This window comes from Manis javanica, chromosome 4, assembly GCF_040802235.1.
Source record: "Manis javanica isolate MJ-LG chromosome 4, MJ_LKY, whole genome shotgun sequence".
NCBI classification, from domain to species: Eukaryota; Metazoa; Chordata; class Mammalia; order Pholidota; family Manidae; genus Manis; species Manis javanica.
In genome coordinates this window covers 131464449-131477808 of record NC_133159.1, presented here as the reverse complement: position 1 = coordinate 131477808, position 13360 = coordinate 131464449, and the positions used below count along the sequence as shown (strand labels likewise).

Sequence of the window (13360 nt, the reverse complement as noted above, 5' to 3'; positions counted from 1 at the left end):
AGTTAAGGACGCACAGCTGAGCCCTCGGGGTCTGGATCCCCCCACCCAGGATAGGAATTCCTGCCCAGCCTCCCTGCTAAGTGGCCACTCACAGAACGTGCTCTTGTAACCTCCTGAAGGAGAGTGCCCTTCCTCCAAGCCAGCAGGTGTCATTCCTGAAGTTCTGTGAGCGTTTCCTAAGTTGTGCTGAAACTTGGAACTCTCCAGAAACTGCCCCTTCCCATTCATCCAGCTCTGTCCTCTGCTCGGAGACCCAAACGCAGCCACACAGGGATTTGCAGGCTGCCTCCGTGTCCCCTAGAGCTCACTTTTCTCCAGAGTGTGCCCCTTCCACAGCTTTCCTGCCCCATTATGGGCTCCAGGTGTGTCCTTGAAGTGGCTTGAGCAGCAGGAGCAGGGCAGGGACACCCCCTTCTCATTCTGAACTGATGCCTGCAGTGCATGCAGCCTTCAAGGCTGAGAGGTAGCTCTAACAGGCCCATTGCCCTGGCTCGGGCTGTTTGCAGCTTCTGGTCATGTGACTGGGCTTGGTCACATGACCTGGGTCAGTGTCACTTGGCCTGGCCTTGATCATGTGACCCTTGGGTGATCCTTGAAGGCAGCTGCTGCATCTGATTCATCTTGGTGTTTTCAGCCCTGACATGACTCTGGGCAACAACCAGTTCAGTAGGTGTGAGCAAGTGAGGTCGGGTTGCTTTCTTAATCCAAATGCATGGCCTTAATTCACTCATCGTATTTCACATTTATTCTTTCCTTCCACAACATTTCTTTTCCTCTTCACATTCCCTTTTTAGTCTGTCAGCTCCCAGAGGGCAGGACAACACTTTGTTTTGTTTAAAAGTGTTTGCATTTAGTAAAGAAGGGGGGGTTGTGTCTTGTTTACAATGTTCTGTGGTAAATATGGCACATGCTTGTATTGTCTGTTCAATAAATATTCATAGTAGTCTTAAACTAAAAGAAAGATGGTCCCTCTAGAGAAAAACTGGAGGCTTGAACTCGCAGGGGAACAGTCCCCTCATGCTTGGACCCACAGAATCTCCAATTGCCTAACTTTTGAGAGGAAATGTAGGCCAGCCCCCTCAGTTTGCAGGGCTGTGGAGATGGTGTCCAAAGTCACCCTCTGACCTGGGCCTTCATTTCCTGTCCCAGGACTCTCTCCAGGCCTGTCTCCTGTGCGTGTGTGTCCTTCTTCATGTGGGTTTACCTAGGCAAATCGGACCATAATCAGAGCCCCTGCTTGTTTGCAAGCAGCTGAGTGAGGCTCTAGTTCTTCCCAGATATTTCCAGAAATACCTCCTGCATCCCACATCAGAGTGAGATAGCAAAGCCACTGAGTTCATCCAAAAAAATTGCATGTTTATAACCATGAGTGTGCTTCTGCTTCTGTTACTGAAAACTGGCCCTTGTTACCAAAGTCAAATCGCAAAACACAATGACAAGGTATTGAGAAAAGAAATGAATCATTTATTAATTTGCCAGCAAATAAGGGAGTGGCAGGCTCGTGCCTTAAAGAACACCAAAGCCCAAGGAGTTAGAGTTATTAAAGGGGAAATCACGGGAAAGAGGCTGTGGAGTTCCCTGGTAACCAAAGACACATAAAGTAGTAACTTGCAAGGGTCTATACGTTCTTGCACCTCAGTTGCTTTTTGTTTCTGTTGCGGGTTCCTCCTCAGTACTCTGGGGCAGGGTGGCTTGGGTTCTGCAAAATCAGCTTTCTGGGTTAACTCTGACCCTGAGATTCTGGAAACTGAAGCTGCCACCTGTTAGTGGTTACAAAGTTCTGGGGACTACTTGATTTCATTGGCAAGTTGATGTTAGTGTTAAATTTTAAATCCAGAGATGTAATTCCGTTTTCCTCTGTTACACTTCTACCTGCTCACAGAGGACTGATACTTCTGTAGCTACTTCTCAGGACATGCCAGGTGGCCTGGAGCTGGGCTCAGCTCTGCTCAGTTGACCCCAGGAGTGACTGTAGAGATGGGAGTGACTGCCAGCGACCGATAGGCTGGAGGGTGAAATGGAGTGGTCAGCTTTAGCCAGGGGGCACCAGGATCCACCCCTGCATGTCCCAGCGGCTGGTGGCAAGAGAGAGGCCGAGGCAGAAGGGACTCCTCAGCCAAGCCTGGTGTCAGTTTGCTTTCAGGGTGCTGAGAGCGTGGGTGACAACCTTGGCTTTTGTCTTGAGAGGAGTGTGGCACATGGGTAATTAGAAGGGATGATCACCATTTGTGCCTTTCCAAGGTTGTGATTAAGCAAAAATAGCCTCCATTCTTCAGCCAGCAGGAGGAGCCATGGTGAGCAGGCTGGGCCTCCGCGGGTCTTGTTGCCAGGGCTGGCAGGGGCGCTGGAGCAGGCACTGTGGTAGCTGACCTGCCTCAAAGCTTGTCACAAAACATCGCAGGAATGGCCGTGGGCTCACACCACCCCTCATCTGGGCACAGCAGGACCCAGCCTGAATAGAGCCATGAAAACAAATGAACAAGATGTGGGAAGGAAAGGCGACCTGTGGTGAGGTCCAGGGGCCCCTGGCGTGTGGCTTCCCACCACCTAGGAACCCCCACCAGCAGCTCTTGTCACCAGAGGCTCCAGGGAATTCTCTGGAGGCAGAGCCCTAAGGTCCTGGCCAGGCTGTTCCAGAACTCCCAGGGGTTCCCCAGTACTGGTTCCCCTGGGGACTTTCAAGAACTGTGCTTGCCAGTGGGTGATCCTTCTCTGAACCTCAGTTCTCTTGGGGGATTTAACAGCATCGACCTGGCTCACAGGCTGTGTGTCCTAGATCTTCATGTGTGGTATGTTTTTACAAAAATGCCATTCTGTGCCCTGCCAGCCAGTAAATCCTGCTCACAAGGCCTTCCGGTCTGATGAGGAGATAGGCAAGGAACCTCACAATCAGCCAGGCCCTGCTGAGCATGCTGTGAGATAGCCATGTCTGCCTAGGTGGGTCCAAGAAGGCCTTCGGCCATGACAGTTGAGCAGGGTTTTAAAGGACAGGTAGAAATGTTCTGGTCTGCAATGGGAGGAAGGGCTCCCCAGGCAGAGGACTCAGCACGAGCAAAGGCATGGAAGAGTGACAGAGCAGTGTCTTGTGTGTGAGTCAGAGCCAGTGGTCTGGTTCTTAGAAGAGCAGAAGGCTTGTGGGCAGGTACAGGCAGGGAGTGTCTCCAGGCTGCCTTTCTGCCCGTCCACACAGGCCTCTGTTAAGACTGGAGATGCATCATTCTGTGCGGTGGCTCTGGGTCTGGTTAGTCAGACCTCAAGGGGCCAGAATCAATCCAGTGGGCCAGGTCTCCCCTTCTCTCTCTAAAGGAGCAGAGCATCGCTGCTTTTGTGCATTGAAAGGAAGTAAGTCTCCATCCCCAAACAGCATAGCAGGCCAGACTCAGGTGAGGGATGCTGAGGACAACCTGCCAGTCTCCCTTCCCCACTGAGCCAGGAACTGCCTCAGCATCATTTGTGGCCAGGATGCAGCACAATTTGATGCCCAGAGCATTGCTTGGGCCCCAAGGGAGCTGGTCACAGGCAGACCAAGGATACAGGCTCTCTTCTCTCTGTGTAATCAGTGAGGGCACAGGATGCAGGCCCCACCTAATGGAGGGCATGGTGCCCAGGAGACAGCAGGACCCTCATGTCTTCCCTGTGACTTATTTATAGCCTCACTATGGTAATTTGTGGCAATCACAGCATTTAATCCTGTAATCACAATGCAAGCAGGCACCCAGCCCAGCGAGGCTGGGGAGCCTGCCAGGGCTTAGGGAGGGACTTGGGTCAGAGCAGACGAGTCCCCATCAGCCTCCAGGCTCATTGTGTCAGCTGTGGCCCTGGCTCTGTGCCCCCCGCTCCCATGCACACTGGAGCAGCATCATAACAATAAACAACTAGCATCTATAAAGCATTCTCTATATTCTAGGCCCTGTTCTAAGCATTTTGAATTCATTTACCTTCATTACCACTCTAAGAGGTGGCTACTATTATTGCCCCCATATTCCAGATGAGGAAACTGAGGGGCAGGCCACACAGCTGATAAGAGGCAAGTTTTGAGCTCAGGAATTCTGGCTCCGAAGCCCACGGTTTCAACCAGGTCTCTCCCAGCCCCAGAAGTGTGGGGTCTCCCAGGCGCCACGCCCACCACCTCAGCCCTGCCAGCTCCTGACTCCTCCTGGTCCAGTGGCCCCAGAGCCATACGCGAGGCCACACACACCACGAAGAAGGGCTGCTTCATCCTGGGGAAGCCACAGTCGACTTCCTTCCCAGACACTGTCTTTCCTACCACTAAACTGTGTCATGTGCGGAGGGAGGAGATCTCATGGGGGTGGACCTGGACTTTCAGTTCTTCCAGGTGCTACTGATCAATTTGTGCTCTCTCTGTTCTCCTGTGGATGGAGTTGTCATGTCCACCTCACCAGGAAGCTCTGGAGGCAGAGGGGGAGGGGGCATTTTGTGAAGCACCATCTGTTAAGTATAGGACATGCTTAGCAGGGTTCACATGCAGTTCACTCAGTCTAATCAGTTGTGTGTCCTGGGGCAGGTGACCTGGGTTGTTTGAACCTCAAGTTTTCTCATCTGTAAACTAGGGCTAATAGCAAGAGGACTCAGAGGATTGTGTGGAGACAGATGAGATGGTACATGTAAAGCATGCAGTGCCTGGGGCATAGTAAGTGCTCAATAAAACAGAGCCATTTCCTGGTGTCTGCTAGGATGGTCCTGCTCAGGGCAAGGTCTGTCAGGTGTCAGAAATGAGGCAGAACAGCCTGAGCCCCTGGAAGGAGTGGCAGTGAGTGCTGGGCAGGCCAGGCCTCAGGATGGTTTTCCTCCTTCTCTAGCCAAACCCCTCCATCATTTAGGAAGTGATTTCCTATCTGTGTGGTCAGCACCTCCGAGGTCCTAAAGCAGTTACCCTGAGACCAGGGTTGTGTCTGTGAAGACAGACTATTTCAGAAACGCACTTCCCTGCTGTGAAGAGCTGCTCATCTGGAATTCTTTGCAGACTCGCTCTCCCCTGCAGCAGGTAGTGGCTGAGCAGATGTTGACTCAGACACATATTGGCCAAGGCTCCCATCTACACCTACTTTGGGGTTGCCCCCAGAAAGGAAATTCCCCCCCACCAGGTGTGATTCCTAGCAGCTGCAGCAGGCTGTGGCAGGGAATGGGGGTTGTGTAAAGGACAAGGCCTTCCTTGTCTAGAGCCAGCTGCTTTAATAGATGAGTGAGCTCCCCGTCACTGAAGGCGAACAAGTGGTTCACAGTTCAGCTGTGAGGTTCCCTGCCACCCCAAGAAAGCAATAGTCTTCTCGTGGGAAGCAAGGAGAGGAAGCAAGTCCAGCGTGATGGAAGGAAGTGTTCCTCAGGGTGCCAGGCATTGTTGGGCAGGCAGGGAGAGCCTGTCGGGTGTCTTTGAGGTCCCTCTCCACCTGAGAGGCCAGTGCAGTGGCATTCAGGAATACAGATAGGTGGTAGCCAGGCACACTTTTCCGTAGAGGGCCAGACAGTGAATGTTTCAGGCCCAGCAGGTTTTAAGGACTCCGTGGGAACTACACTGATCCTTGAACTATGCAGGGGTTGAGGCGCCGACTTCCCATGCAGTTGAAAATCTGCCCCCAAACTTAACTATGAATTGTCTCCTGTTGACCAAAAGCCTTACCAAGAACACATATAGCCGATTAGCACATATTTTTTGTGATATATGTATTACTATTGCAGTCTTACAATAAAGTAAGCTACAGCAAAGAAAATGTTTTTCAGATTGTTGCAAATTTCCAAAACATTTTCCAATATACATTTATTGAAAAAAAATATGCACATAAGTGAGACCTTGAAGCTCAAACCTGTGTTGTTCAAGGGACAACTGTACATAAACAGCCACAGACAACAGGTGAACAAAAAAGCCTGGCTGTGTTCCAATAAAACTTTATTTACAAAAACAGGTGGTGGGCCAGATTGGCCCATGGCTGTCAGCTACCCATCTCCGTGTTAGAGGAATGATCGCTCAGGCAGGGCTGAATGCCAAAAAGCACTTCCTGGAAGAGGAGGTGGCAGCTGAGAGATCGAGGAGAGCATTTCTGGCATTTCCGGCTTCACCCCAAAACTCCTGGGTGATGAGGAGTGTGGTACTGATGACGGCCTTAACTCTCTCAGGGTCCACCTCCCCTCAGCCAGGGTCCCATAATTCAAGGCTTTGTTGTCACTCTAATAGCTTCAAGCACATACTTAAAAGAATATTTTATCCAGCTCCACTAGTTTTCAGCAGGATGCTTGACTGAAATTTCTGTTTGTAACTGGAAGCAGAAGTCACCAGGCGACATTCGTACTGTTGCCATTGTTATTGGTGAAGAAAGGCAGGCTAGGTCCGCTGGGGACACCCCTCCTGGCCTTGGGGGCAGCCTCTGTGGTGGCTTTACCTTGCCAGTCCCCCTCTCCCTGGGAGGGGGGAGGTTTCAGGTCATGCCGACTTTGGAGGCAGGGGCTGGGTGGGATGGCTTCCTAGCTCTGGAGGCTGGGCCTCCAGCTCACCTATACGCCAAGGCCTCACCTGTGGAGCCCAGGTCTCATGCCAGCTGGGCCCCGGGGAACGTCCAGGCACCGTGAGGGAGGCCTGGAGATGCTGAGCTCTCTGTTCCCCCCACAGGAGAACTCTACCGGGTTTCTTTGAGAAGACAGAAGTTCCCAGCCCAGGGAAGCATCGAGATCCACGAAGACAATGAGGTGGGCTGGGTTCCTGAGGGTGGCTGGGCCCACCTCTGTGGTCAGGATTTTAGGAAGAGCCCCAGGCTGGTAGACAGGCTGTCTAGTTTTCACCCAGCATTTTATTTGACTTGCTATGTGACCCTGGGCAGGTCCCTGTCCTTCTCTGGTCTTCCAGCTCCCACATGAACAAGAAGTGACTATTGGGACCCTTCCAGTCCTGACATGGAGGGCTTGCCCTTCTGGCAGCCTGGGCCCCTCACTCTGAATACACAGGCGGTCCTGTCACCTGGGAGCTTAGAGAACTCCCCGACTTGGAGCTGAGCTAGGTGGGGCACAGGGCCTGCTTCTCTGGCCACAGTTGCTCTGTGTGTGGGTGTGATTCTGTGTGTCTCCCGTCCCATCTCCCTGCCACCTGTCTCTCTCCATCCTGAGTGATGTCCCTCTCAGGAAGGCTGCCCGCAGCGCTCCTGCAAGACGCACGTCCTCTTGCTGGTGCTGCATGGAGGGAATATCCTGGACACGGGCTCAGGAGACCCATCCTGCAAGGCAGCCGACATCCACACCTTCAGCTCCGTGCTGGAGAAGGTCACCCGTGCCCACTTCCCTGCAGCCCTGGGCCACATCCTCATCAAGTTTGTCCCCTGTCCTGCCATCTGCTCTGAGGCTTTCTCGCTCGTGTCTAAGTAAGTCCCTTTCTGCTTGTTTAGACTGGCTGGGTTTGGAGAGCAGGGGACTAAGCCAAGGAACTGCCCCCACCTATGTGGGTGCCTGGAAAGCAGGGGTTACCTGCCAAGACCTCTCAGGGGTGTCACATACTGACTGATCATGGGCATTGCTGGTAGGAAGTGGTCAGTAAGAATCCACAGCAGTTAACATTTGTGCACTGAGTCCACCTCTGCCTGTGCTTAGCAGGCCCTGGTCTTGTTGGCCCAGATAAGGAAGCAGTCCCTCCCTCTGTGGTCCCTCCTGGTCACCTGGGTCCAATTTCCCCCAGGGTTACCCAGTGAATGGAGCCAGGGCTCAAACCTAGGCAGCCTCACTCCCAAGCCACACAGTTAGAGCCCGGTAGGATGTGTGCTCTGATGGAGGTGGCACAGGACACTGCAGACATCCAGAGAGAGGGCCAGGGGAGACTTCCTGGAGGAGGTGACTTGCAAGTGGGCTTTGAGGGTAGCATAACGCGGTTAAGTGTGTGGGCATTCCAGTCAGCCTGGACTTGAGTTCTGGTTGTGTGACCTGGGGGAAGTTGTTTGTAACCTCTGGCTGTCTCAGTCTCCTCATCTGTAAAATGGGGGTATTCATAGTAATAACCACCTCCTAGGGTTTTTATGAGGATCCTGATGCTAGTGTAAGTGAAGCAGCTGGCACAGAGTGGGCATGAGCTGCGACTCCAACTCTGTCCCCTTAGGGGAGAAGGTGCTCTCTGTTGGGGGTCAGTGGGCTGGGAAGGAAGGTGTTCCCAGGCCCCAGCAGGCAAACCGGCTGGCACACATAAGGCAGCATGCTCATTATCCCTTGGGTCTTTATCCAGACTCCCCCTGGTCCCTATGGGGGATAAACTGGGAGATCAGGGGCCCCTCCGGGACCTGGGGTCCATGGGTGATCTTGCCCGCTGTGCCAGGGCCCGAGGGCTCCAGTGCTCTCAAGCGCCTGCCGTGGTGAGCTAGCCGAAGATGGGGGCCTGGAGGCCTGTGGGAGCCCTGGCTGCTCACACATCATATGGACAGTGGCAAATTGCGGGGCCTGGCAGCAGGGAAGCCAGGAAGCTAAGAACTTTCTGTTGTTAGGGGTGAAAGGAAGGCTGGCGGCACCCCTCTCCTGCCCTCACTCCCTTTCCTGTTGCCTCTCCCAGGGCCTGAGGCTTCTGCAGAGAGGAGCCCTCACCCATGTGGGGGTTAGGGAGGGCGCACAGGAGGCCCTAGCCTGATGGATGGGGAGCGGGTGCTCTCCGCCATTACAGGCTCTGAGGAGAGGCTCAGCAGTGCAGCAGAGGTGAGGGCCTCGGGGAGTGCGGACAGGGGGCCCCTGTCCCCAGCTTCCGGCTAGTTGGGTGAGAGCTTGGGAAGGGCTGTAGGGGCCTCACTTTTGGGAAAGTGTCCTTTGCCTCCTGCACAGGGGGCAGAGACTTGTCTGACTGATCTGTGTTCCTGGCCACACACAGGGCGGATCTCAATCCCAGGTGGAAGGAGGGAAAGGGATTATGTCAGTAGTTCCCCGACCTGGCGAAGAGCTGCATACTGTCTTACTCTTACTAAACCACAAGACTTCAGGCCTCCCCAGTGGGTGTCTGTTAGGAGGCTAGGGGCTCCGGAACCTGCATCTTTTAACAGCTGCTTCATGCCTCTGCTCGGCAGTGGGACTTGGGAAGCCTCACTGGAGGCAAATATATTCCCTTCCCACTGCAACAGTCAGGAGTTAATTGTGCTCCTTCATCATCAATCTTAGGCCCCATCCCCTTTCCCCCAAGACATCTGCCCTCCAGGGCTGGGTCACCCAGCCCAGGCCCTGATCTCCAGGAAGACAAATGGCTGGTTGCTTGAGGGGACAGTGGGGCAGGGTTGGGGGCGCTCCTGCCCCCAGGTAGCTTCTTGCCAGGACATCAATCTCCCCTAATCACTGCTGGGAGGGAGTTCTTTGTCAGCTAATTAAAATCTCTCAGGCTGCAAATGGGACCTGTTTCCTCTAATTTGTGTCCCTTGGAGATGAGGAATGGCTGTTAGGCAGCCTTGTACACCATGAAGTCTCTGCCATCTGCCCAGGGGGCCCAGAGTCCTGGCTTCTGCCCCAGTGTGTCAGGTCCCCAGTGGGATGAATGTTGGGCCCCGGGTCACCCTGAGCTTGGACCATGGGAAAAGGGCAGCCTCTGAAGGGGTGGGCAGTCCCTCCCGATGTGGTCCCTCCTGGTCAGCTGGGTCCAATGCCCCAAGATAGAGGCAGGGTGGGTGGGACTGGCAGCTGGGAGTCTGAGCCTCACAGAGAGGATGGGACTTTGTAGTGGGGAGGCAGGGAAGTGAGGGGGGCCCTGGCAGTGGATATAGGGCAGGCTCCCTTAGTCTTTTCTGGGGTCACAGACTTTTTCCTAAATGCTGATGAAGGCTCTGGATCCTGTCCTCAGAAAGATGTACACAATATTGTGTGTGCAGCTACATGCTGACCTCCAGGCTGTGGCTAACACGTGATCCCCGTGCCTGGTTCACCCTCTGTCCTCCTTTCTAGCTTCCTTAAAGCCTTCCTTGAGGCCTAGTTCCAACCCCACCTCCTCCAGGAAGTCTGCCATGATGATATATCCCTACCCTGACCCACACCAGGTGGCTTCTTCCATGACCCAGGTATCCTTTAGGGCTAGCACAGGGATAGACCCACAGGGGAGTCAGCACAGGCGTGGCTCAGCACCCCCTGCCCCCGCCTCCTCCACCCCATCAGCTGTGCTGTGTCTCATCTGGTTCCCGCCTGGGTCCACCTGAAGGGCCCCAGAGCAGGGGCCCCATTCCGGCCAGCATGTGCTCTCTTCTGCCTGGCCCACAGCCCCACACCCACCCCGTGGCCTGATCCTGGCTGGGCTCACCTTGGCCCCCTATCTGCAGCCTGAACCCCTACAGCCACGATGAGGGCTGTCTCAGCAACAGCCAGGACCACGTCCCTCTGGCCGCCCTGCCCCTGTTGGCTATCTCCTCCCCGCAGTACCAGGATGCAGTTGCCACCGTCATCGAGCGAGCCAACCAGGTCTACGCAGAGTTCCTCAAGTCCCCTGATGGCATTGGCTTCGGTGGGCAGGTAGGATAGCCTGCCCACACCCTCCCATCCTGGCCCCTGCCCAGGCAGAGGTGGGGATCTACTGGAAGGATCAAGACCAGGCTGCTCTGGGACCATAGCTTCTGAGAACCAATGAGGCTTGAGATCTTTGGGTTTGTCCTCATTTTACAGATAGGAAAACTGAGGCCAACCTCTGAGTTCTGATTTTAAGTCCATGCTGATCCCTGGCCCCGGTCTGACCCCCGACCTAGCCTGATTCCTGACCTCAGGCTGACCCTGGCCCTAGGAGGAGCACCTGCCCTCCTACTGGGGCTCTCTCAGGTGCCCCCAGGGCAGGTTTCTTATTCTCCCATGGACAGCGCTACTCTGGCCGGCTATGGGGTGAGGGGTCAGCAGTGAGCAGGTCTGCAGCCCCAGCTGTGCCCTCTCCAGGTGTGTCTCATCGGAGACTGTGTGGGGGGTCTCCTGGCCTTTGATGCCATCTGCTACAGCGCGGGGCCCTCCGGTGACAGCCCTGGCAGCAGCAGCCGGAAGGGGAGCATCAGCAGCACCCAGGTGCGGGCCAGACCATGGGAATGGGGGGTCTCTCCTTAGAAAATGCCCTTCCAACCCCAGGGGAGCAGGGGTCAGGGAAGGCGGTAGGGCCCTGGGGTCTACTGACCTCAGGGCCCTCCTGTCCTCTGCTTGGCGGCGAAGGACACCCCGGTGGTGGGGGAAGAGGGCAGCCTGGCCAGCAGCAAGCGACTCAGCAAAAGCAGCACCGACGTCCCCAGTGCGCTGGGGGACCGGGAACCCAGGAGGCTGTTGCCACGGAAACAGAGCGACTCCTCCACCTATGACTGCGAGGCCATCAGCCAGCATCATGCCTTCCTATCAAGGTAACCCCTCCCTGTTTCCTGCCTTCTCTCCAACAAACATCTGGGGAGAGGGGACCTCGGCTCAGAATCACCTTGGAGACCTATGACCTGTCATGTGTCCCAGGCCCTTCCGTGGGACCCTAGACAAATGCTGAAATGCTGGAACCAAGGCCACTCCCCATGGGCCCTGCACCGACAGCCGAGACCCTGTGCCCTGTCCCTGCCCCACCCCACCTTGCAGAGAGACTGGGCAGTGGTCTCACTTCTCTGAGCTCAGCTTTGTCTTCTGCAAAAGGGTAGATGCTGCCCAGCCTACTCCTTTGATGGCTTTAAGAATCTAATGAAAGAACAGATGTGGGTGGGTTTTGTGAGACACTCTGGGTGTGAGTTAATATTTCTCAGATGGGGCAGCAGAGGCCCAGCAGGCCGGGAAGTTTCCTGGGGTCACTGGGGTCAGCACTTTGGTCTCCTGGTTTCTCATGCTTTGCACATAACACATTTATTTGCAGGCCAGGCGGGTCCCTCATGGAATAGTCCACCCTCTAACTTTCTAGAAGAGATGTGTTAATGGACACTGGCTATATGAATTGTCTGCACATTTATTCAGCATACAAACAGGCATTGAACACAGACCCAAATTGGAAGGAATGCCTCTTCTGTTCTTCCCTTCCCCCTCCATTCTCTCCCTCCCTTCCCCCTTTGCTACCCAAGTGATGAGTATCACAACATTTGGAAAAGAGATCATCTCACACCCAGAAGGAATCACTGTTAAAACTTTAGAGTATTTCCTTTCAGTACATTTTTGTACATGCTACGTCTATAGTTTTACTTAAAAATACCCCTTCTACTGTGATATTTTCCCTATGTAACAAAACATACTTGGTAAATATTCTTAATGACATTTTATTGAGAGACTGGATGACATCTTACTTAAACATCCCCAAGTTTTTTCATTCAGATGGATCCCTGGAGGAGGAATTACTAGGTCAAAGCTTCTGCATATTTAAATCTCTGACTATTTAAAGCCCCTCTGACAGATTATTCCCTAGAAAAGCAGTTACATTTCAAGCCAGGGTTGCAAGGTGAAATTGCAACATTTCTGGTTCATCCCTGAAAAATCCTTTAAGGAAAGCCCCAAATTTGGAGAGTGATGAAAAGGTGGAGGCTTTTGGTGGCTGATCTCAGCACAGCCAGCTTTTCCCTCTGGTGTAAGGACAGATGGCTGTTTCTTTGGCAATCAAGTAACTGGCGTGTGTCTAGAGACCACGCTGCACATGAAATGTGTATTGTTAAACACCAGAGTTGTCCTCACTACGAGATGCTCACACAGCGAGAGGCAGGAACCAGAGGATTCAGCCTCGACTTTCCCAACCCTCGCTCACAGAGGGTGGGGACGTGGCCTGATGAGTTTCACTTGTTATTTCTGACGTTCCCTTTCTCCTCCAACGTATTTTACTTGTATTTAAGTTGGGTTAATTGATTCATAGTCAAGCCATCCCACTGGCTTGTCTCACACTGTGAGCTGTGCCTCAGTGCCAGCTGGGAAGTCAAGGAGGGCCCCAGTTTTCCTGCCCATGCTCAGCAGCCTGCTCTGAGTCTGGTTAAACATCATCCAAGACACTTTGGGGCCATGGGCACCGGGGGTGGAAATGGTTGGAATTCTGTGTGTCTCATGTTTTCCTCTTTAAGCTCTGCTTCATCTGCAGGCTAGAGGGGAGGCAGGACCAAGCTGTATGCGTCTGTCTGCAGGTTGCCCGGAGCATGAGTTACAATGAAAGCCCTAATCCTGGCAGGACTGACACCAGCCAGCTGGTCCATATGTTGGCCAGACTGGGCTTCTGTGGTGGGCAGTGCAGACTCAGAGCAGTGTGGCTTTCACAAAACCAGCACCGTGGGGCAGGCCTGCCAGTGCCTAGGGTCACTGGGGTCAGCACTTGCCTAGGTCAGCTATGCCTAGGATGCTTAGCTGTTCTCAGCCCATTTTAGTAAATAAAGTTTGATTGGACCTTGGGCACATGTATTTGATCAAGAATCGTCTATGGCTGCTTGCATGCTACAACGGCAGAGTT

At 53.8% G+C, this 13360-nt stretch overlaps 1 protein-coding gene across 3 annotated transcripts in view; it reads left to right on the top strand.

Annotated features, from left to right (window-relative positions):
* Window positions 1-13360, top strand: part of PITPNM3 (PITPNM family member 3) — an 84726-nt gene that overhangs the window by 48397 nt on the left and 22969 nt on the right. For 2 of the 3 annotated variants that reach the window (XM_037027022.2, XM_037027021.2), the window contains 5 exons: window positions 6623-6699; window positions 7129-7364; window positions 10266-10455; window positions 10867-10989; window positions 11131-11312. In XM_037027022.2, the coding sequence (XP_036882917.1) occupies window positions 6623-6699; window positions 7129-7364; window positions 10266-10455; window positions 10867-10989; window positions 11131-11312 (808 nt within the window). The remainder of the gene's footprint in view (window positions 1-6622; window positions 6700-7128; window positions 7365-10265; window positions 10456-10866; window positions 10990-11130; window positions 11313-13360) is intronic. The other variant, XM_073234976.1, reaches the window with a different exon arrangement.